Source organism: Saccharomycopsis crataegensis (assembly GCF_037102585.1).
Source record: "Saccharomycopsis crataegensis DNA, jcf7180000000072, whole genome shotgun sequence".
NCBI classification, from domain to species: Eukaryota; Fungi; Ascomycota; class Saccharomycetes; order Ascoideales; family Saccharomycopsidaceae; genus Saccharomycopsis; species Saccharomycopsis crataegensis.
Window position 1 is genome coordinate 1,629,624 of NW_027043819.1, and position 20,560 is coordinate 1,650,183.

General features: G+C 37.5%; 9 protein-coding genes across 9 annotated transcripts; 5 read left to right on the plus strand and 4 right to left on the minus strand. All coding sequences in view use genetic code 12, as the record gives it.

Annotated features, from left to right (window-relative positions):
* Positions 1–4: 4 nt before the first annotated feature.
* DASC09_005700 (E2 ubiquitin-conjugating protein) lies at positions 5–561 on the minus strand (the record flags this gene model as incomplete). The annotated part of the gene is made up of 2 exons (XM_064994173.1): positions 5–404; positions 515–561. The coding sequence occupies 2 exons, from the start codon at positions 559–561 to the stop codon at positions 5–7; spliced, it is 447 nt and encodes a 148-aa protein (XP_064850245.1).
* Positions 562–1,130: 569 nt separating this feature from the next.
* NOP4 (mRNA-binding ribosome biosynthesis protein NOP4) lies at positions 1,131–3,230 on the plus strand (the record flags this gene model as incomplete). Its single annotated transcript, XM_064994174.1, has 1 exon — positions 1,131–3,230. The coding sequence occupies one exon, from the start codon at positions 1,131–1,133 to the stop codon at positions 3,228–3,230; it is 2,100 nt and encodes a 699-aa protein (XP_064850246.1).
* A 510-nt stretch (positions 3,231–3,740) lies between these two features.
* On the plus strand, positions 3,741–6,098 carry DASC09_005720 (Zn(II)2Cys6 transcription factor domain-containing protein; the record flags this gene model as incomplete). Its single annotated transcript, XM_064994175.1, has 1 exon — positions 3,741–6,098. The coding sequence occupies one exon, from the start codon at positions 3,741–3,743 to the stop codon at positions 6,096–6,098; it is 2,358 nt and encodes a 785-aa protein (XP_064850247.1).
* Positions 6,099–6,950: 852 nt separating this feature from the next.
* Positions 6,951–7,482, minus strand: QCR7 (ubiquinol--cytochrome-c reductase subunit 7; the record flags this gene model as incomplete). Its single annotated transcript, XM_064994176.1, has 2 exons — positions 6,951–7,209; positions 7,352–7,482. The coding sequence occupies 2 exons, from the start codon at positions 7,480–7,482 to the stop codon at positions 6,951–6,953; spliced, it is 390 nt and encodes a 129-aa protein (XP_064850248.1).
* A 415-nt stretch (positions 7,483–7,897) lies between these two features.
* MES1 (methionine--tRNA ligase MES1) lies at positions 7,898–10,312 on the minus strand (the record flags this gene model as incomplete). The annotated part of the gene is made up of 1 exon (XM_064994177.1): positions 7,898–10,312. One exon carries the CDS (start codon positions 10,310–10,312, stop codon positions 7,898–7,900), a length of 2,415 nt encoding a protein of 804 aa, XP_064850249.1.
* Positions 10,313–12,250: 1,938 nt separating this feature from the next.
* On the minus strand, positions 12,251–14,388 carry BPL1 (biotin--[acetyl-CoA-carboxylase] ligase BPL1; the record flags this gene model as incomplete). The annotated part of the gene is made up of 2 exons (XM_064994178.1): positions 12,251–14,298; positions 14,367–14,388. 2 exons carry the CDS (start codon positions 14,386–14,388, stop codon positions 12,251–12,253), a joined length of 2,070 nt encoding a protein of 689 aa, XP_064850250.1.
* Positions 14,389–15,023: 635 nt separating this feature from the next.
* On the plus strand, positions 15,024–16,220 carry SHY1 (cytochrome oxidase assembly protein SHY1; the record flags this gene model as incomplete). Its single annotated transcript, XM_064994179.1, has 1 exon — positions 15,024–16,220. The coding sequence occupies one exon, from the start codon at positions 15,024–15,026 to the stop codon at positions 16,218–16,220; it is 1,197 nt and encodes a 398-aa protein (XP_064850251.1).
* A 245-nt stretch (positions 16,221–16,465) lies between these two features.
* Positions 16,466–19,168, plus strand: SEC27 (coatomer subunit beta'; the record flags this gene model as incomplete). Its single annotated transcript, XM_064994180.1, has 2 exons — positions 16,466–16,483; positions 16,607–19,168. The coding sequence occupies 2 exons, from the start codon at positions 16,466–16,468 to the stop codon at positions 19,166–19,168; spliced, it is 2,580 nt and encodes an 859-aa protein (XP_064850252.1).
* Positions 19,169–19,699: 531 nt separating this feature from the next.
* DASC09_005780 (Hsp20/alpha crystallin family protein) lies at positions 19,700–20,197 on the plus strand (the record flags this gene model as incomplete). The annotated part of the gene is made up of 1 exon (XM_064994181.1): positions 19,700–20,197. The coding sequence occupies one exon, from the start codon at positions 19,700–19,702 to the stop codon at positions 20,195–20,197; it is 498 nt and encodes a 165-aa protein (XP_064850253.1).
* Positions 20,198–20,560: the final 363 nt, after the last annotated feature.

The window sequence follows — 20,560 nt, forward strand, 5'->3', positions numbered from 1 at the left end:
TCTTTCAAATAGCATACTTCTTTGTCCATTCCTTGGCGGTAGTTTCGTACTTCTGTCTGTCAGTCTTGTAAACATTAGCGATTTCTGGAACCAAAGGATCGTCTGGGTTTGGATCGGTCAATAATGAACAGATAGATAATAACAATTTGGATACAGTCAAGGCGGGACTCCATTCTTCCTTCAAGATGTCTAAACAAATGTTACCGTTGGAGTTGATATTAGGGTGGTAGATCTTAGTAGTGAATGAGATCTTTGGTGGTTTGAAAGGATAGTCAGTTGGAAATTGGATGGTTAAAAAGAACACCCCACCGGCGTATGGAGAGTCTGGTGGGCCCATGATCGAAGCTTCCCAGAGATAAAGATCATCACCACTTGGACCAGCAGAGCATGAAGCTGGTGGGTCTCTATTTGTTTGTTGTTAGTGGCAACGTCCTAAACATTAACACCTCATCGTCTCATCTGACTTGACTTCGGTTCGTACAACGTCAGAGCAAGCGCAGAGAATAATACTCACCTTCCTAAATCCTTTATTTCCTTATTAATTCTCCTCAATGAAGACATATTGTGTAGTGTTTATGTGATATGAAGTTGTTTTTGTTTTTATCTCTATGATATAAAATCAAAATCAGATTCTATGTGTGACAACAATAAAGTATCTGAGAGTTTCCCAAAATTTTGTCTTGTGGCAAAGTGAGAAAAAAAAAAAAAAAAATAAAGAAAAAAACTGCCTGAGAAGTCACAAGACGAAGGCCGGGTGTCCTCCTTCCCTCCAATCAAAAGTTCCAGAAGGTTCGATATGTGGTCACGTGTCTTACACTCCATCTACCACCAAACTACCATTAATCTCCAGATGATTCAATTTCTCTCATTGATTGCTTCAATAGGTGGTGCATCTTTCTCTCGCTCACTTTCTTCCTCTACTGGCTTAGATTGTGCCAGTTGTTTTCGTGTGTCTGCCTGTCATTTAAAAAAAAAAAAAAATAAAAAAAAAAAATGGTTATTTCATTGACCCGTCTCTGTGGCACCTAAAATTTTTTTTATTTTCTTATAAACTTTTACGGTGAAAATTTTTGAATAGGAAGATATATTAATCAAAAGCAGACTACCACAATATTTATAGATATTTAATAATGTCGAATCCGAGAAACAAACATAGAAATAATAATAATGAACAGGGTTTAGATAAAAAAACATTATTTGTTCGCCTGATTCCTTTTGATGCCACTTCAGAAGAATTATCCGATTTCTTTTCCCAGTTTGCACCAATTAGACATGGGGTTATTGTCACTGATAATGAAAATAATTCCAGAGGTTTTGGGTTTGTTAGCTTTGCTTTAGAAGAAGATGCCCAATTAGCCTTAGAAAAAGGAAGAAAAGAGAAATTCAAGGGAAGAGTATTAAGAGTTGACGTTGCTAAGAGAAGAGAAAGAAACACAAAGAAAGATCCATCCTTAGATGATGATGAGGAAGAAGAGCAAGGAAATAAGCCAGCACCAGTCACCGACTATAATGATAAAGAAGCTTTTTTCAAGAATGAAATTGAAGATAAAAAGAGATCAAGATTAATTATCCGTAACTTGCCTTGGTCAATACGTAACCCAGAAGAATTAACTAAGCACTTCCAAAGATATGGTACAGTTCAAGAAAGTATTATTCCAAGAAAAAAAGACGGGAAAATGTGTGGGTTTGCCTTTGTTCAAATGAAAAAGTTCAGTGGTGCCAAGTTGGCAGTGGAGAAAAGTAAAAGTTTGAAATTAAAGGGAAGAGAAGTCCAGGTTGAATTTTCCATCGAAAAAAGTAAATGGGAGACCATTCAAGAAAGAAGCGGTAAAAAGTCAACAAGAGAGAGAGTCGAAGGCGAAGATGACGAGGAAAATGAAGATGAAGAAGAAAAAGATGAAGAAAAAGATGATTCAGATAGTGATAGCGAAAGTGGATCAGATGATGATGATGATGATGATGATGATGATGATGAAGACAAGGAAGAAGAGCCTGCTAGACCAAGACCAAACAAACAAGAGCCATACACTATTTTCATTCGTAACTTACCATATGATGCGACAAAGGAAGGACTTACCAGCCATTTCGGTCAATTCGGTCCTATCAAATATGCCTTGCCAGTGATCGACAAAGAAACCGGTCTTGCCAGAGGTACAGGTTTTGTGGCTTTCACCACAAAAGAAGGTTATGAAACTTGTCTTGAAAATGCTCCAGATATGTCACATTCTTCAGCCTCATTGTTATTATCAGATGATGTTCCGGCTGCTTATGTGTACGACGGGAGAATTCTTTCAATTACTAGTGCTGTGAACCGTGAACGTGCTGGAGTCTTAAAGGATAAGAATAGTGAGCGTAGAGCACAATTGTTGGGCAAGCAAGTGGGTAACCAAGATAAAAGAAACTTGTTTTTGTTGAACGAAGGTAGAATTTCACCAACCTCCAAAATTGCTGAGTTATTAACCAAGACAGATTTGGAAATCAGAGAAAAGAGTTATAAAGTGAGAATCGATCAATTGAATAAGAACCCATCATTACATTTATCCCTCACCAGATTAGCAATCAGAAACTTGCCAAGAGTTTTAACTGAGAAATCCCTCAAGGCCCTTGGTCGTAAAGCGGTGGTTGAGTTTGCCAAAGAAGTCAAGACTGGTAATAGACAATCATTGAGTAAAGAAGAACTTCAAAGATCTACCAAACACAAAGAACTGAATAGTTTGGAAGACCCTAACTCTAAAAAATCTAAGAAAAAGGGGGTGGTTAGACAAGCCAAGGTGTTGGTCGAAGTCAGTGCTAGTGGTGAAGCTGGGAGATCTAAAGGTTACGGGTTTTTGGAATTCAAGGACCATAGAAATGCGTTAATGGCACTTAGATATTTGAATTGTCACGAAATTACCAGAGAAGAAGTGATGGAAGGTTTGACTGATGAAGAAAAGAAATTCCTTAAGTACGAAGGTGGTAACAAGAGAAGATTGATTGTTGAATTTGCCATTGAACATGCCAACGTCGTGAATAGAAGAAAGGAAAAAGTGCAAACTGCTAGACAATTATCTGAAATTAAGAAAACGGGCAAGGAAGAGGAAGAAAAGGAAGAGAAAAAGGAAGAGAAAAAGAATAAGAAAAAGGACGCCAAGAAGAGAACTCACGAGGAGGAGGAAAAAGACAAGACCCAAGATATTATCAAGAATAAGAGAAGAAAGAAGAATGCGCAAAAGAAGATGAAGAAGAATTGAAAGAGGAAAATATTAATTTACTTTGTATTATATAATAGTATTTGTATATTTTTAAGGTCATTTTTTTATACTATTTTTTTTTTTATTATCATTATTGTTATTATTACTATTTGTTATTATTCTTATTAAATGTGTGTTTTTTCATGATTTTTTTCTTTTGTTTTGTTTTGTTTTATTCTTTTCAGATATATAATTTATATCTGGTAGCTGCCAGATCCACTAGTGGATAGATATAAAGGTCCATACAAATGTCCCAACCAAAAATTTTAAAGGGCTCAAAAAAAAATAAAAAAAAAAAAAAACGTGCCAGGTTATCGACTCACATTTCAATGGAGGTCCGATAGGAATCCTTTTATCTAAAGTCAGTTCCAGCAGCACAAGACCTGTGGGGGGGCCAGTCACAAGAGGACCAAATAAAGGGGAGAATAGGATATAGACATTTAACAAATATTAGAGCGTAGTCTATATTGGAACTTTTTTATCACTTGTACAATCATCGAATAATTCACAATGGAACAACCACGAATAGAAATTGTTATTGGTGTTTTGAACAATGAAACAGAACCCACACCCCCAAAGAAACCACAGACTAGAAGAAAACACTCCAATTCAAAATACGGCTGTTTGCAATGCAAAAAGAGAAGAATCAAATGCGACCAGTCTTTTCCACAGTGTAAACACTGTATGAGTTATAGGGCAAGGGAATTGAGATGTTCATATATGGACTTGACTGAAGAGCAAAAGCAAGTGATTTTGGAGGCCAATAAAAAAATGGGGGACGATGCAAAGAATCCTGGGAATGATTCTATGGGGTCAAAACCTTCGCCAATTAGAACCACCTCCAAGACTACGAGCTTGCTATCCAAGTTTGAAAAAACATCTGGCGAGAAGCATATCAGGCATCATTCACCTGCCACTTCCTCATCTTCATCACCAACATCCACTTTCCCAATATATCCTACACCTACCTCGATCAATGATCCAATGCCATTACCAGGAGCTTCTAATATCCTTACAAAGTTCCGCGTAACTGGGATTAGAAAGGCCTGGGATGATGAGAGACTTATTCAGGCAGTGATTTCGTTTGTTTCCAAGAACTTGAAAATGCCAATTGTCAACGCGGCGTATACCAGATATTTTGAATTAATCTGGAATATTTGGGGCAATACCACCATTGGTGACGCCTCGGGAAAGAGCCTTGTTAATTACTATACGTTGATATCTTGGGCGTCCAAATACTTATCAACGGGTGTTTACCTTTCAGTGAGACGAAATAGTATGAGTCAGTTAGGGAAAAACCTCAATCGAATAACCAAACCGTTGGAAAACATTGCGTTGACCTCAAATGGGGTATCGTTGAGTTTGTTGACCGATGCCATCAACAAAAACGATTATCGATTACTCATTGATTTAATGACCTCTAATATATTCGTTTCAAATTCAAACTATGGAAAGGACAACTATATTGAGAGAATGACTCACTTGAACGGTCTAGTGGCCGTCATTTACGAACTATATTGCCACAAATCAACGATTTATGTCCCGTTGAGTAATACTCAAGAAATTGAAGACTTGACACTTCGAAATGCCATCAATGAACTATATCCTCAAGAAGATAATGAAGAGTTCCGAAATACTGATGGCAAGCACGACCATTTATTATCATCTCCCGATCATTTGGGAAACTTAGCTCCGGGGTACAGTTATTTCAACAACTTCACGGCCAGAGAAACTGTATTGATCAAATTCTTTGAATGGCAGATTTATTACGGGGTGGTGGCGTCATTCTTGCCTCCTTATAATCATCATTGTCTTTATGAATTCCGTGATAACTTCATATCATTTAGAGATTTACTATGTGATATTGAAATGCCGTTATTAGTGGCAATGGCTGACAATTTATGGGATTATTTGCAGTATTTGATCGACGAAATTTTCCCTATACTAGAGCAAAACGGTATTAATGATCATAGGTTCTTTACTACGAGTCCTAAGATATTTCATAGCATCTACATGAAATACTTGTTGATGACGCCTCCGGAGACATTTGTTTCGACATCAAAGTCCAGCAATTTGTCATTAGTTGAAAGAATCTTGTATCGGTACTACATCAATCTAGGCAAAATTTTGGACCATATTTTCCCTCAGGTGAGATATTTGTTCATTTTCGGTTTCATTACCACTTACACTCAATATTCCGATGACCAAGGTCATGTTCTTGAGGAAGGGTTGCAACTGCTTTTGAAGTATGGAACCTACGATAAGTTGTTTCCTAAATCTTGCTCAAATCGGCCGGTAGACGAACTTTTCAAACGGAAAATCATTTATCACATCCATTACTGTTCGAGAGTATTTGGGTTTTTCCGGTCAAGAAACATGTTGCTTCATCAAGGGATTTTTTTCAACGATCCATTTCCAGAATCGATTAAGAATGATCGGCTTAGAACCAGAAAAGTCCAGGTTAATGAGATTCAAATCACCTCATTTGGAAAAACGTTTATTCATCCAAGAAATTTCCCCCATGTGGTTGACCGCCCACATAGCACTGGTAGCAATTGCTCCGGCAGTGACGATGAAAAACCGGTGTTCAAAGGAATGACAATTAGTGAATTAGAATCTCTAAATCCTAAGTACCTGCAGCTTCAAAAACAAAATGTAGTTCCTGCAGGATGTACGGTGAACCAGATCTTTCTAGATCCGTTTTTTCAGAAAGATATTGATATTGATGGGAACATTGTTGGTTTCGATTTCTCCGTTGGTTCTTTAAGTGTTCCTATTATGCTCAAACATTTAGTTGGAAGAAGTGTGAGGGATTTCTATGATGATCGTTCTGCGATTTTCAATTATTTTGCAGTCCACGATTTGTAATGTGTTGGCCTTTAGTTGCTTTTTCAACCATTACTTGTCCTCTCTTTGATTTAATATTCCTTATGTTGTCTAATTTGATTTTTTTTTTTTGTCTATTTGTTTGTTTGTTTGTTTATTTGTTTGTTTTTACGCTGGAAGGGTTTTCTTTTCTTTTCTCTTTTTTTTTTTTCTTTTGCTCTTGATGTTTTTCACATACATAAAGCTTTGTTTTGTTTGCTGCTGTTAGGTCGGATAATTGTTTTAACTTTTGATGGGACTATATACCTAATTACCTGTTTATAGAATGTAATTGATGAATATTGAAAGGGCATTGAAATCTTCGTAGATTTTCTTTATCTTGGAAATTGATGGTCCATTCTAGATTCTTATTATTTTTACCATCATAATTACTATCATTACTATGATAACAATAACTTATGTTCGTTTCTTCAAGAAATACTAATAAATTTACTTACATTCGTCAAACGATTGAGCCTTGTTAAAGTCTCCAAGTTTGTATCAATGAAAAATTTGATGATATTCTGTTAAAATAAGTTATATGAACAGTGGGAGTCTTTTTCAAATTAGCCAAAACACCTGTTCGTGGCATAATTGATCAGTAAAGGGCAAAGATGGTTGACAGAAATTGGTTGGTGTAGATAAATAAATAAAAATAAATAAAATGGGCTCTCCCAGAAAACAAATAAACCCTAATATTTTCATGAAAACAATGGAGAGTGTATGTTTAAACGGGGGTTTTTATTTCACTTTTTTTTTAACCATTTTTATTTATATTATATGACAATATATTTTTATTTTTTTTTCTTAATTTTTGATATTTGTGAAGGAATTTTCGTTGTATCATGTTTATACTTATTTCTTAGAAACGACAACCATTTCATCCAATTCCTTCTTTTCGGCAGCTTCAGCTTCAGCTTCCAAAATGTATGGGATCAAGTATGGGACGTCTTCTTCTGGCTTAACTTGCTTGCTCAATGGTAACAATTGGTGGGACAAAGTACATTGGTGGGCAGTAATGATTCTGAAGTTTCTGGCATAAGATTCAGATGCTGGCAATCTGGAAATGGCCTTTTGCATGATTGGGGTTTCTTCAGCAATCAAATCATCAAATCTGGATTGTTGTTAGTAATTTTGTCAACACTTCTGATAAAAAATACAGAAAAACAAACCGCTTTCTCTAATAAAATGGATAATTACAGTCGTCTTTCCTAAGATATAGATTATCATGACCCATGGTATCTAATAATACTCACCTCAAACCAATCTTTCTGTAACCAGACAATTCGGTGAAAACCTTGGAGACTGGGACAAGGACAGAAGCCAAAGCTGGGGTCTTGAGAATGAAATCAACAGTCTTGACGATAGAAGTGACGGATTGTGGCATCTTTGCGGTATGTTCAGACGATGTCTATGTACTAGTTTATGGGGCTTCCTATGGTCTTTGTGGTGTTTTTCTCTCAATTTTTTTCTTGTCAGCCTGTTTTTGCAATTTTCTCATTGGCTCGCTTCTCAGGTGATTTTGTGGGGTGCCGCACACCTATTATATCAGATCAAACACTACATCTGCGAAAGAATTTAGTATTACATTTTATTATTATTATTATTGTATCATAAAGAATCTCTAAAATTAATCAGAAGAAATATAGTATAGTAAAAAGCATCGAAACGTGACTAGACAAATTGTAGCAAATAAATGTGTAATAAAAAAAAAGAAAACCAAATGAATGATTGGTAATAAAGGATATCTAAGAAATAATAGCAAAGGTATAATATTTAAAAGGGCTCTTTTTTTTTGTTGTTTACTCTTGTTTGCCACCATACTTCTTTCTCCAAGATTCAACCATTTTATCATCGATTTTAGAGAATAAATAATCGGCTTCACCAATATTATGGCCTTCATCGATGCTGAACACAAATTCGTCTGGAATGTACAATTCCTTGATGTTCAATTGCTTATTGATATTTTCTGAAGTTGCTGGCATGAATGGAGAAATGACTTGAGAAACAGTAACGAGAATGTTAAGCCCGATGTACACCACCAAGTCACTCTTGTCAGGTTCGCCATTGAACAAAGAGTTATCCAATTTATTTTCTTGCAAGAATTGGTTACCTCTAGCAGAAATAGCCATGGCGTATTCTAATGCTCTTCTTTCTTCACATTTTATACTGGCATCGTTATATTTCTTGAGTAAAGTGTTTAAGTTGTCAATCAAGCTATCGTAGTCCTTGATCAATGAGAACTTCGATCTGTTAATGGTTGGCACCACCCCTTTATAGTTCTTGTTGACAAATTTAATCAATCTGTTACTAAAGTTACCCAAATTGTTCAACAATTCGGTGTTATTGCATCTGACAAAATCGTCCCAAGAGAATTGAGAATCAGAAGTTTCTGGACGAACATTGATCAAGTAATATCTCCAGACAGAAGCAGAAATACCAGTTTCCTTGGCTTGATCACCAAAGACCCCAATCTTTTCAGACTTGGAGAATTTACCACCTTCATATTGCAAGTATTCGGTAGTGTCAATATGGTAGTTCTTGGTCCAGTCATCGCCAGTACCGATCAAAGAAGCTGGGAAAATAATAGAATGGAAACTGACATTATCCTTACCCATGAATTGGTATAAACGAACGTCATTTTCCTTGGTCTTCCACCATTTCTTCCAGTCATCAGTAACACCCTTGTTCTTGAAATAGTTGGCAGTGATAGAAACGTAACCAATAGTGGCATCGAACCACACGTACAAAACCTTGTCACCGTACTTTTCCAATGGGACAGGGGTACCCCATTTCAAATCTCTGGTGATGGAGAATGGTCTAAGACCTTCTTTCAACCAGTTGTTGGTGATGTTGTTGGTGTTTTTAGTCCAGTCCCCTTCGACACTTTGTTTTTCGATCCAGGCCTTGGTTTCTGGTTCTAATTGGTCCAAATTCAAATAAATGTGGTCAGAGTACTTAGCAACTGGAACATGACCATCCAACTTACATTTTGGATCAATTAACTCCAATGGATTTAACAAGCTACCACAGCCATCACATTGGTCACCTCTGGCCTTTGGATATTCACATTTTGGACAGGTACCGTTGACATATCTGTCAGCCAAGAACCCTTTATGATGTTCACAATACAATTGTTGGATGGTTTGTTCGGACAAGTAGCCGTTTTTCCACAACTTCATGAAAATGTCTTGAGAGATTTCGGTTTGAAGTTCAGTGGTGGTTCTACCAAAGAAGTCGAAATCAATGTCGAACCACTTGTAAATTTCATTGTGGACCTTGTGGTATTTGTCACACAAGGCTTGTGGGGTAGTTTTATCTTCAAGAGCCTTAGTTTCAGTAGCAGTACCATATTCATCAGTACCCCCAACAAACAAAACATTGTATTGCTTCTTGGCCTTGACGTATCTTGCAAACACATCAGCAGACAACACGGAACCAATAATGTTACCCAAATGTGGGACGTTGTTAACATATGGCAAAGCAGAAGTAATCAAAATATTCTGCTTGTCACTCTTTGGCAAAATGACATCTTCAGGGGCAACTTTCAAATGTTCCTTAGCATTAGCAGTGAGTTTTTGTTCACCAGTTTTAGTGGCGTTAATCACTCTAGTGTTTCCAGAATCCTTCTTTGGTTTAGAAGCGGTCTTCCCTTGGTTATTCTTCTTGTTAATGGCAGTAGTCACCGCGAAAGTATGGGCCTTAACTTGCTTGACCAAACCGTTGATTTGAGGGTTCTTGAAAAACTTACTGAACCATTTGTATTGGTTAACAAATCTGAACTTGGCGACGTGGAAAGGGTACAAAGAGCCAAAGATTAATATTTGGAAAGGATCGTTATAAATAGGTTCATTGTCCTTGAATGCTGGTAAACCTTCGATGGCGAAAGTGGCCCTATCAAATTTGGATTCATCTTGAGAATATTCAAGCAAATAACCTCTCAATTTGGTCAAGATCGCAGTTTGTTCAGGGGTGATAGTGGCAAAAGCATTCTTTTGAGTGAATTTTGAGGCCAAGTATAACACTGCAGCATTAGCTTCGATCAAATCGATCTCTGATTTTGAATCTTTCAAAGAAATAGTGGAGTGGGATTCGTCGACATTTTCAGAGATTCCAAGTTTTTGAAATTGAGTGTTGGCAATCAAGACCTTCAAATTTTCCGCTTGAGCTAATTGGGAGACACTAAAGGCGAGCTCTAATTGTAAATCGGAACCCATCTTTTGTAAATACCTGTATATATGTATATCTATGTTAATGTTTATCGGCATTCACCCATGAGTCTTACTTTTTGCAGAGAAATTTTTCAGGCCTCAACAGAATGCAGTTACCCGTCGATTTTCAAGATGATGCCATGTGACAGTGGTATGGGTGGTATGACATGCATATCATAAGTGTTGGATTCCTTTTCTTCGGTGGTATGGGGTTATATTTAGGATGGTATAAATGAATCTATTTGCAATGGCGCAAGTTTTCCTTACTGTACTTGGTGTGTAGGACCGTTAACTTTCGAGTACGTGATTGTGGAAGTTAAATTAACTTCTGAAGACATTTTCTTCCAAAATATGTTTGTGCTTGTTCCATTTATTGGGCCTTAGTTTCACATATCAGTTTTCTCTTGTCGCTTGTGGTCAGAATTGTACAATTATCTGAGTTCGTGTCTATAGAATTTTTCTATACAGCTGAACAGAAAACTTAAATAAAGTTTAAAATATCAAACAATCCAAACAATAAGTGCCTTTGACGCCAGCAAGAAAGAAGTTAATGCATTGTGTGGTAATGGTACTCGTCAAGCTTGATCCTTCATCCTAGGGTGAAGGATACAAAGACGTTTTTTTCCTAGACTTTGGCACCTCCAGGACCAACATGAGTGTGTATCAAGATGGTTTTGAATCGCCTGAAGTTAATGACTTATTCTTGAGTAGCATAGTTCTGCATTCTGATAATTCGGTTGAGGAAAATATTGAGAATTAACAGATATCGCAATTGCCTTTCGAACGATTATCCCTCTGTCTGAAGATGGATATTAGAAAAACTAGGGCACAATTCGTTGAAAAATAATGTCTATTCTGATGGATCTCTTATTAAAAAGAAGAAAGAAACAATACAGATATCCGAATTGAGTGGTTTTGTCAATCTTGTAGTACGATTTTTCGGTTAGTAAAGATCAGCTGCTTTTTTCGCAATTTTTGAACTTGTTGATATTGTTATTGTCATATGTGCTGGGCTAGGCAGACTTTCAAGTCGCTCTGATTGTTATGAGTACATCCGAAATTTAGAATGATTGAATGCTTTCTAGCTCTATTAGGTGATGTTCTGCTAGCATTTTTTTTTTTTTTACCAGGCTGCGGAATCCTTAGTGTTATCTTTTTTATTTGTTGTCAACATTCTCAAGCTTATTTGAACAACTATATATTTTATTCTATTGATTATATAACTTAGATTCTAAAGTGAAAACATGAGGGCAACATTTTGGATATTTAACCTTGGATTATATTTAACAGAAACTCAAAGAAATTGAGACAGACATAATGACTCAGTTGACATTTTGGCTCGTCTTTATATCATTTCCAGAAAACGCATGCATCTAGAAACACCTAGATTATCTTTGCTTTTTTTTTCTTCAAGCTCTGAATTTTGATCTCAAGAGCCTCTCCCAACACCTTTCCGGCATGCAATTCAAAAACTAGAGAAATTTTAAAGATTGAGAATCAAGTATTGATGCTTTACAAATACAAACATATGAACTCCAACATGCCATGCATGTCATTTTAACGAGTCACGTGTGCTGCATTTGAATAATCACGTGATTTCCATTTTCATATATACCAACCTAATGGTTGATTGTCTCAAAAATAAAACCCGTTGAATTGGTATACTTTGGTCTATTGATAGGGATCAGTTCTCCGACAACAATAGTTGATAACCCGTTAGATTTATAATCTGATAGATAGCTAGTGTATGTTACTTCTGATGTAGATCCACTATTTATAATCACTGGGCTTTTTTATCTTGAAGTTATAAGTATATTAAAGCACTATGAAGCTGGATATATTAAATGGGTACAATCTATAAAATAAATTACGATTTTGTGGTGAATAAATCTCATGATAATACAGAAAAAGTTACACGGCCCGCTCCTAAATTGACAAACTTTTTTAACGGTTGTGCTTTCTTGTAATTAGACCGTTAAACATATCAAAAGAATTTCCATCGGGTTGCAATTCAAAAGTTTTCCCAGTTGGGGTATCATCTCTATTCAATTCTTCGACCACCAAAAGCCCATTTGTACTACTGATGCCCCTTATCTGTGCCTTGGTCGATCCTATCGATCCTAGAGTAACAATTTGATCTTCATGCAACCAGTAGTTGTAATACTTCGGTAACAACAGGGTGAATCCTGATGTCTTGAAGATTGCAAATAATTTATCCAAGCTCACCATAAATTTGGCCGCAAGCTTTTCAGTGGTATAATTTGGTAATGGAGGTTGTCCTTTTGCAGCTCTAAGATGATTTAATTGATTCAATACCAAATTCAAAGTGGTGGTAGGCCCGGCATTTGAAACATTGATTCCCGCACCAATTACCATCACATAATTGTCCTGTTGAGCTACTGTGCTAATCAACAACCCTCCAATTTTTGCATATATCGGATCGATTTCGTTCACGTATTTTGGAGGACCTTTATTGCCATATTTTGCGAGGAATGAAGGTTTCATCACGTAAATATCATTTGGCCACTTCAATCTCACAGGCATCTCATCGTAACCTTCACCGTAACCTAATATCGCATCCACCATGGCCATACTGGTTAAATACTGTGCGAAAATCACCGGGGAGTTTACTGCATCCTCAAAAGATAATCTCACCACAGTCGAGATGGCAAGGGTACCCATCGGGCTGACCCAAACATTTCCTCCACGACCTCTTCCAGATATTTGGGTTGTACCAATGGCAGTGTACCCATCAGGTAGATATTGTAAAATTTTGTAATTTTTTTCAATAAGGGTATTTGTGGAGGTGAGGATTTCACCGTACAACAAAGTTTTCCCATAGGTGAAATCTTTTGGGTAGAATGGAGTTTTTTCGTTTTCTTCTTTCCAAATAGCAGTGAGATTACTATAATATGCTGTAATGTTGAAGTAAGGAGTCATTCTGTAGTAAGGAACTTCGCCATTTTCAAAGATCCAAATCTCCTTCACGGCAGCATCGGGGTCATCATAATCATCCAGATTCATTTTGGAAGGAATAGAAGCTTGGCTGTCCAGAATTTTTGTAACGTGAAAACTGTCGTTTGCATCCTTTATGATGCTCTTTTCATCATCCTGGTATCCAACATTCGCTTCAATGTTACTAACCATGCGTCTTAGTTCCTCCTCATTAATGGAGGAAAGCAACAACGGAGTCAATTTTGGCACGATGGCGTCTTCGGCATTGTTGACTTTTAGTCCAAGCTTTTTCAAGCATAACCGCAAGAAATAGTCTCTTTGAGATGAATTTGATTCTAGTCTTTGTATCATCGCACTATCCTTCCTTGAGTGGCTATATTTAAGCAAAGAAGGCTCAAATTCGACATGAGGCCCAAATAATATAGCTGAACCATCACCTACTTCGCAATGAATGATAGCAGCATTGGTTTTAGCTTCTCCGGAATCAGCATCTATAGGTTCAAGATACCTTGACAAAACTTCCACTTTATCAAACTTCTCAGCATCATAAAATGTTGGGCCACCATTGTAATGAGAGAAAAAAGTGTTGAATGAATGTGTTTCTCCATCCGCAAGGGTTGGTTCGATGCTGCAATAGGCGGCTCTTTCCCCATTATTAGAAGAGTATCTAAATCCTTTGAACGCTGTACCAACTGCGGTTCCTGGGAAAAATTTGAGCTCTCTAGAACCACTAACCTCGATATCAGATCCGGTTTCAAATTCTAATCTTGAAGAGGCATAGTAGGCTCCGGCACAAAAACCCATGTATTTACCACCACGCTTGACAAACTGTTTGATCTTTCTGTTGCCTTCGCCGTTGAATTCGGAACAAAATGGCAAATCCGCCCCGCCAGGGAAAACGAGCAATGAGGTTTTTTCAGCCCAAGGCTCTTTTCTAATTACATTAGCATCGACGCTGATCACAGCGTAATGTGGTGATAAGAATCTTCGGAGCGTGTATAAGCAATGTTTGACAGATTCAGCAGTTGTTCCGTTACCTTTCGTTGATGATGGTTAGTAAGAATTACGAGGACAGAAATTTTTCACAACACTTATAAAAACTTACCTGAATATACAAGAACATTCATGATGTATCAATTGAGCTTGAGAGATTATCCTGAATGTCTTGAAAGAAGAAGACTGGGGTTGTGGAAAATATTTAAGAATGAATGATAATAAATAAGAATAAGAATAATTGCCAACAATAAATTCAGCGAGTCACGGGTTTTGCGTCGAAGTGCGTTAGGATTTCGCCTAAATTGGAAGGACTCTTGAGTCATTTGGGAGGGATGTCTATGAGACAGGAAAGACTCAGATGGTAGTTACCGTCTATTATGTGACAGGGATATTCACTAGTGCGAAAATCAGAAATTGGGAACTTATATACATCTCTCATCTACAACTTGAAAAATGTAGCCAGTATAACCAATTTAGTACCAGTGCCCCTCTCCATTGCCATGATTAAGCATTAAATGAACTGTATTATCAATTCCTCCACAACAACCATCGCTATCATCATCATTACTCGGTCTTATTTCACATTTATTGTCTTGTTGCCAATGATGAGCCTTCAAGAGCACCATATTACTATGGGGTAGGGCTCCACCGTTGCCATCGCCTCGTAACCTCTCGGTGTTTTTTCCTCTTTAAAAAAACCGACCATTTTTGATTTAACAGACCAGGCTACTAATATGTATCAAAAGAGATCGAGATACAAAGCAGCATGGTTGGTGCGAGAATCTTAGCACAATCTTCAAGGATACGCCTTCTTACGGCCGCTGGCTATAAAAGATCATTTGCCTCGTTTGTTAATACTGATTTCAAGTCTGTCAGGCCATCCAATTTGCATTCTAATGGGATTCTTCACAAGCAGGAACACCCCAATCTCCTTGCCAAAAGGCTTATCACTAACTTGAGAGTCTCCAGAGACCTCCAAGATAAAGACACTGGGAAGAGTGATGAACGCTTCAGAAAGATCAAGAATGGTATTGTGTTGTCTCTATTAATTCTTTTTCCTATTGTCTGTTTGAATCTCGGTAATTGGCAATATAAAAGACTCCATTGGAAAACTGATTTAATTTACAAGCTTAAGGATCGGGTGGACAGTCAATCTGTTGACATTCAGAAAGTTGTTGTTCCAACCGACACCGACGAGATTACACAGCTAGAAGATGATCTAGAATTTACGAAATTCAAGATCAGGGGGAAGTTTGTCCATGAGGAGGAATTGTTTGTTGGTCCAAGAGTTTCTGATGAAATCAGAGGTTATTTTGTTTATACGCCATTTATCATCACTAGTGAAGGTCCAAATAAGGGCAAAAAGATTATTGTGTCAAGAGGCTTCATTGGTGAAAAGAAAGTGTCCCCACAGTCAAGATTAGAAAATAATAAACTAGCAGAGCTAGCATTGCCTATGGGAGAAGTTACAATTGAATGCCTTCTTAGAAGACGTGTGAAACCAGGATCCATGGCTTTGGATAACGATAAGAATATCAGATTATTGGCGTATGTTGATATCTACGATATTGCTGAAAGAACCGATTCCATCCCGATTTACTTCCAACAGATGCGTGATTTGTCTGATAAATCACTCAATACGTCCCTAAAACATGAGAGCTCTCCTAGTAATGATTACAAACCGTGGTGGAAGCTCTGGGGAAGCAATGCTACTCCACAGCCTAAGGTTGAACAACTTGGTGGATCAGGCCGTATCCATGAGTTTACTAAGAGCCAGTTCCTTAGAAACGGGGTTCCTCTCGGTACTACAGGTGACATTAATATCAGAAATAACCATTTGGAGTATTTGATCACCTGGTACAGTTTGGCGCTCGTATCGACTGTCTTGATCTACTTTGTCGTGAGAAAGAAGACTGTGAATCCTTTGCAGGAAAAGCTCAAGCACGCTAAGAGATTGCAATGATTTGGGCACTGTCTTGCCCTATTATCTTGTACATATACATTAGTATTATATATATAATACAATAATGATAATAACAATAATATAGTTATAGCCGTAAGCAGTGTCATGTGATCACACGGGGGCACCCAACCAGTTTTTGGCCCAAGAAGCAAAAAAGACGTGTTTATTTCACCAGGAACCTTGGACACTTGTATCCAGTCACCGCAGGCTAATAAACCAACCATCAACAACTCATATCTATCGCAATGAAGTTGGATATCAAAGTGCGTTCGAAATTCATGTTAATTACCAATGGATCATTGGTCTCTCCCAATGATTCTGGCTTCTTCCACCCAATGATTCTTATCAGTGTGTTTGTTTGGATCAAAAATACTAACACCTTCTAGAAAATATTCACCACCAGAACCGATAGAGTTAAGGCCTTGGATTTCCATCCAACTGAACCTTGGGTATTATCCACCTTGTACTCCGGTAAGATCGAAATATGGAACTACGAATCCCAAACTTTGGTCAAATCTCTTGACGTTACCAACGTACCTGTCCGTGCTGGGAAATTCATTGCCAGAAAAAACTGGATCATTCTTGGTGCTGACGATTTCCAAGTAAGAATCTACAATTACAATACCTCTGAAAAACTTCACCAATTCGAAGCGCATCCAGATTATGTTAGATGTATCGACGTTCACCCAACTAGACCATATGTTATCACTTCTTCTGATGATATGACTATTAGATTATGGAACTGGGAACAAAACTGGAAACTTGAACAAGTCTTTGAAGGCCATCAACACTATATTATGGGTTTGAAATTTAATCCAAAGGATCCAAATACCTTTGCTTCTGGGTGTTTGGACCGTACCGTCAAGATTTGGTCACTAGGCTCTCCAACCCCAAATTTCACTCTTGAAGCCCACGTCACCAAGGGGGTCAATTACGTCGATTACTACCCATTAAATGATAAACCATATTTGATCACTTGTTCTGATGACCGTACCATCAAAATCTGGGATTACCAAACTAAATCCTGTGTTGCTACTTTGGAAGGACATTTGTCTAATGTTTCTTTTGCCATTTTCCACCCTGAGTTGCCATTAATTATTTCTGGTTCCGAAGATGGAAGCATCAAGATCTGGAACGCCAACACTTACAAATTAGAAGGATCGGTGAATTTCGGCTTAGAAAGAGCCTGGAGTGTTGCCAGTAAGAAGGGTTCTAACTTGGTGGCCTTTGGGTTTGACGCCGGCCATATGGTTGTTAAATTAGGTAAAGAAGAACCATCAATCTCAATGGACCCAACTGGTAAAATCATTTGGTCGAAGAACTCTGAAGTTTTCACCACCGTCATTAAAAATAATTCTAGTCAAGATATAGTTGATGGTGAAATCATCCCATTACAAACTAAAGAATTGGGTACCGTGGAAATCTATCCAACAAAGTTACAACACTCTCCAAACGGTAGATTTGTAGCTGTTAGTGGTGATGGCGAATATATCATATATACTGCATTGGCATGGAGAAATAAAGCCTATGGCTCAGCCCTTGATTTTGTTTGGGGACAAGATTCAAATGACTACGCCATTAGAGAGGCAAAAAGCCAATCGGTCAAATTATTCAAGAATTTCAAGCAAAGAACCAACGTTTCCATTGATTTGGACTACAAGCCAGACAAGTTATTCGGTGGTGCCTTATTGGGAGTTGAATCGAGTACTACTTACGATTCTAGCTTTATTCATTTCTTTGACTGGGAAACTGGAAGATTGGTTAGTGAAGTTGATGTCTCTAACGTCACTGATATTGTATGGACCAGTAATGGTGAATTGGTCGTTATTATCTGTTCTGATATTTCATATGTGTTGAGATACGATAGTGAGGCCTTCCATGCCGCTCTTAACGAAGAATCCGAAGCCTTGAGTAGCGGTGGTGAATCTCCATTTGATCCACAAAAGGGTATTGATAACGCTTTTGAAGTAATTGAAGAATTGAACGAACAGATAACCAGCGGTAAATGGATTGGTGATGTTTTCTTGTACACTACCGCTACCAACAGATTGAATTATTTTGTTGGTGACTCCGTTTTCAATGTTCACAATTTCGATAATAGCATGTACTTGTTGGACTACTTGCCTAGAGATAATAGAGTTTATCTCTGTGATAAGGATGTCAATATTATTTCTATTGGGTTGTCCTTGACCGTTCTTGAATATCAGACTACTGTGTTGCGTAGTGGGGTTGAAGACGCAAGAGAATTCTTAGAATCTATTCCTTCGAGTGATATGATCAAGATTTCCAAGTTCTTGCAAGATCAAGGGTTCTTGGAAGAATCATTGAGCGTTTCTACCGATGATGAACAGAAATTCGAATTGGCCATGAAGTTGAATAACTTTACCTTAGCTTTGGAGATTGCTCACAGTTTGAATAACCAAATGAAATGGAATAAGTTGGGCGATGCCTTATTAAAGAAATTTAAATATAAATCAGCCATCCAATGCTTTGAAAAGTCGCAGGATCATGAGACTTTATTCTTGTTGTACTCTTCATTCAATAACCTCAAGAAATTGACTGAATTGGGTTTGAAGGCTAAAGAACTTGGGAAGAACAACTTAGCTTTCAACTGCTTCTGGCTAACTGGAAACAAGAAAGAAATCATCAAATTATTAGAAAAAACTGGCAGACTTTCAGAAGCCTCAATATTCGGTTTCAAGTATGGTCTTTCATATGAAGAATTGGAAAAGATTGTCAAGGTTTGGCAAACAGGGCTTTTGAAGGAAGGTAAAGTACGTGTTGCTGAAAAACTACAGATTCCTAATGTCAATAACGATGCCTTCCCAGCTGAGACAGGTGTCCTTATTGATGTCGACGAAAGTCCTGTTGATGCTGCTCTTCCTGCTGATACTGCTCTTCCTGTTGATGCCGTTCCTGTTGAAGCTGAAGCTGAAGTCGAAGTCTAGGAAACTGTCTGAGATATTTTGTGAAGTGTATAAAATGAGTAGACCTGCATTTTGCATATATATTTTTTCTTACTATTATTATGACTGTGCAAATCCCCTTTTTCTTTTTATAGTAAACTTGATACTTTTTGTGATTTTATCGAAACGCGCATTTGTAAGTGTTGGACAACATGCATATTGATGATGCTAGAGTGATCCATCCATGGAAAAATAGAGAAAACATAGACTTGCAGTCCGCAAGAAGCTCTATTGACTTCTTAGTGAGGGCTCTTTCTGAAAAATTATAGAAGCTTCTATTTCCTGTTGGGAAGGCGCTTATGGAACCACCGCGAAACTACTCGAATCATCAGGAATCTTCTAGAAATGGGGTGATATACCCCTCTATTCAAATATAAATATACCCGTTAGATATTTCCCTCTGATTAAATGGTTTCCTTTTTTTTTTTTTACAAATAATAATCACTATTAACAATACTTAAAGCAAAAATTCTCAATTATTATTTCCACTCATACAATTTATAATCATTCATAATGTCTTTGACTCTTCACAACTCACCTTTCTTTGAATTGTTCGATGGTTTTAACAGACAATTCTCAAGAGGCAATGATCTTTTCGACAGTATGCTTAAAAGTTCCGACTTTCATATCGTTCCACCAGTTGATTTAGTCGAAAAGGAGGATTCGTTTGTGTTGCATGCTTCGGTTCCTGGCGCTGCTCCATCCAACATCACTGTTGACTTCCACAGAAGCAGCAATGAATTGAAGATCGCTGGTACTATACCTGAAACAAAACTTGAAAAAAAAGATGATGGCAACCGCAAGTATTATAGAGAGATTAATACCGGGTTATTTGAAAGAACCATCAGATTCGGTAAGGATACGGTTGATGAAGCTGGTATTTCTGCAAAATACAACAACGGTGTGCTTGAAGTCTTGGTGCCAAAAGTTAAGCCTGTTGTCGCTGAACCAAAGATCAAAAGAATTCAAGTCGGAGGTGTTGAGAAGAAATCAACCGAGGAATCTGCTTAGAATTGGATGGCCGAGTCTCTCTTTGCTGAGGTGTGTGGCTAACTTATCAGATCCGGTTTGCATTATATGTTGGCTGCTGCAGATTTGAAGTGATATTGATTTATATCGTGCTACTTTCCTTCGTAGTGGCATCCACTGTCACTTCTCTTTTCTTTTCTTGTGTAAAAAGGTTTTTCGGAATATATTTTAGTTTAATTTTATTTTAAAATCCCGCGCAATTGTAAGATGATGATATTCGAAGATTGATTTTTATAGAGATAAGCTACTGGATTCATCTACAATTAACAAACAAAAATGCGAAGGCTTCTTCAGCTTCGCCTAGATTTTTTGGCCTCATGTTGGCAAGTTTAGAAAGAATTCATC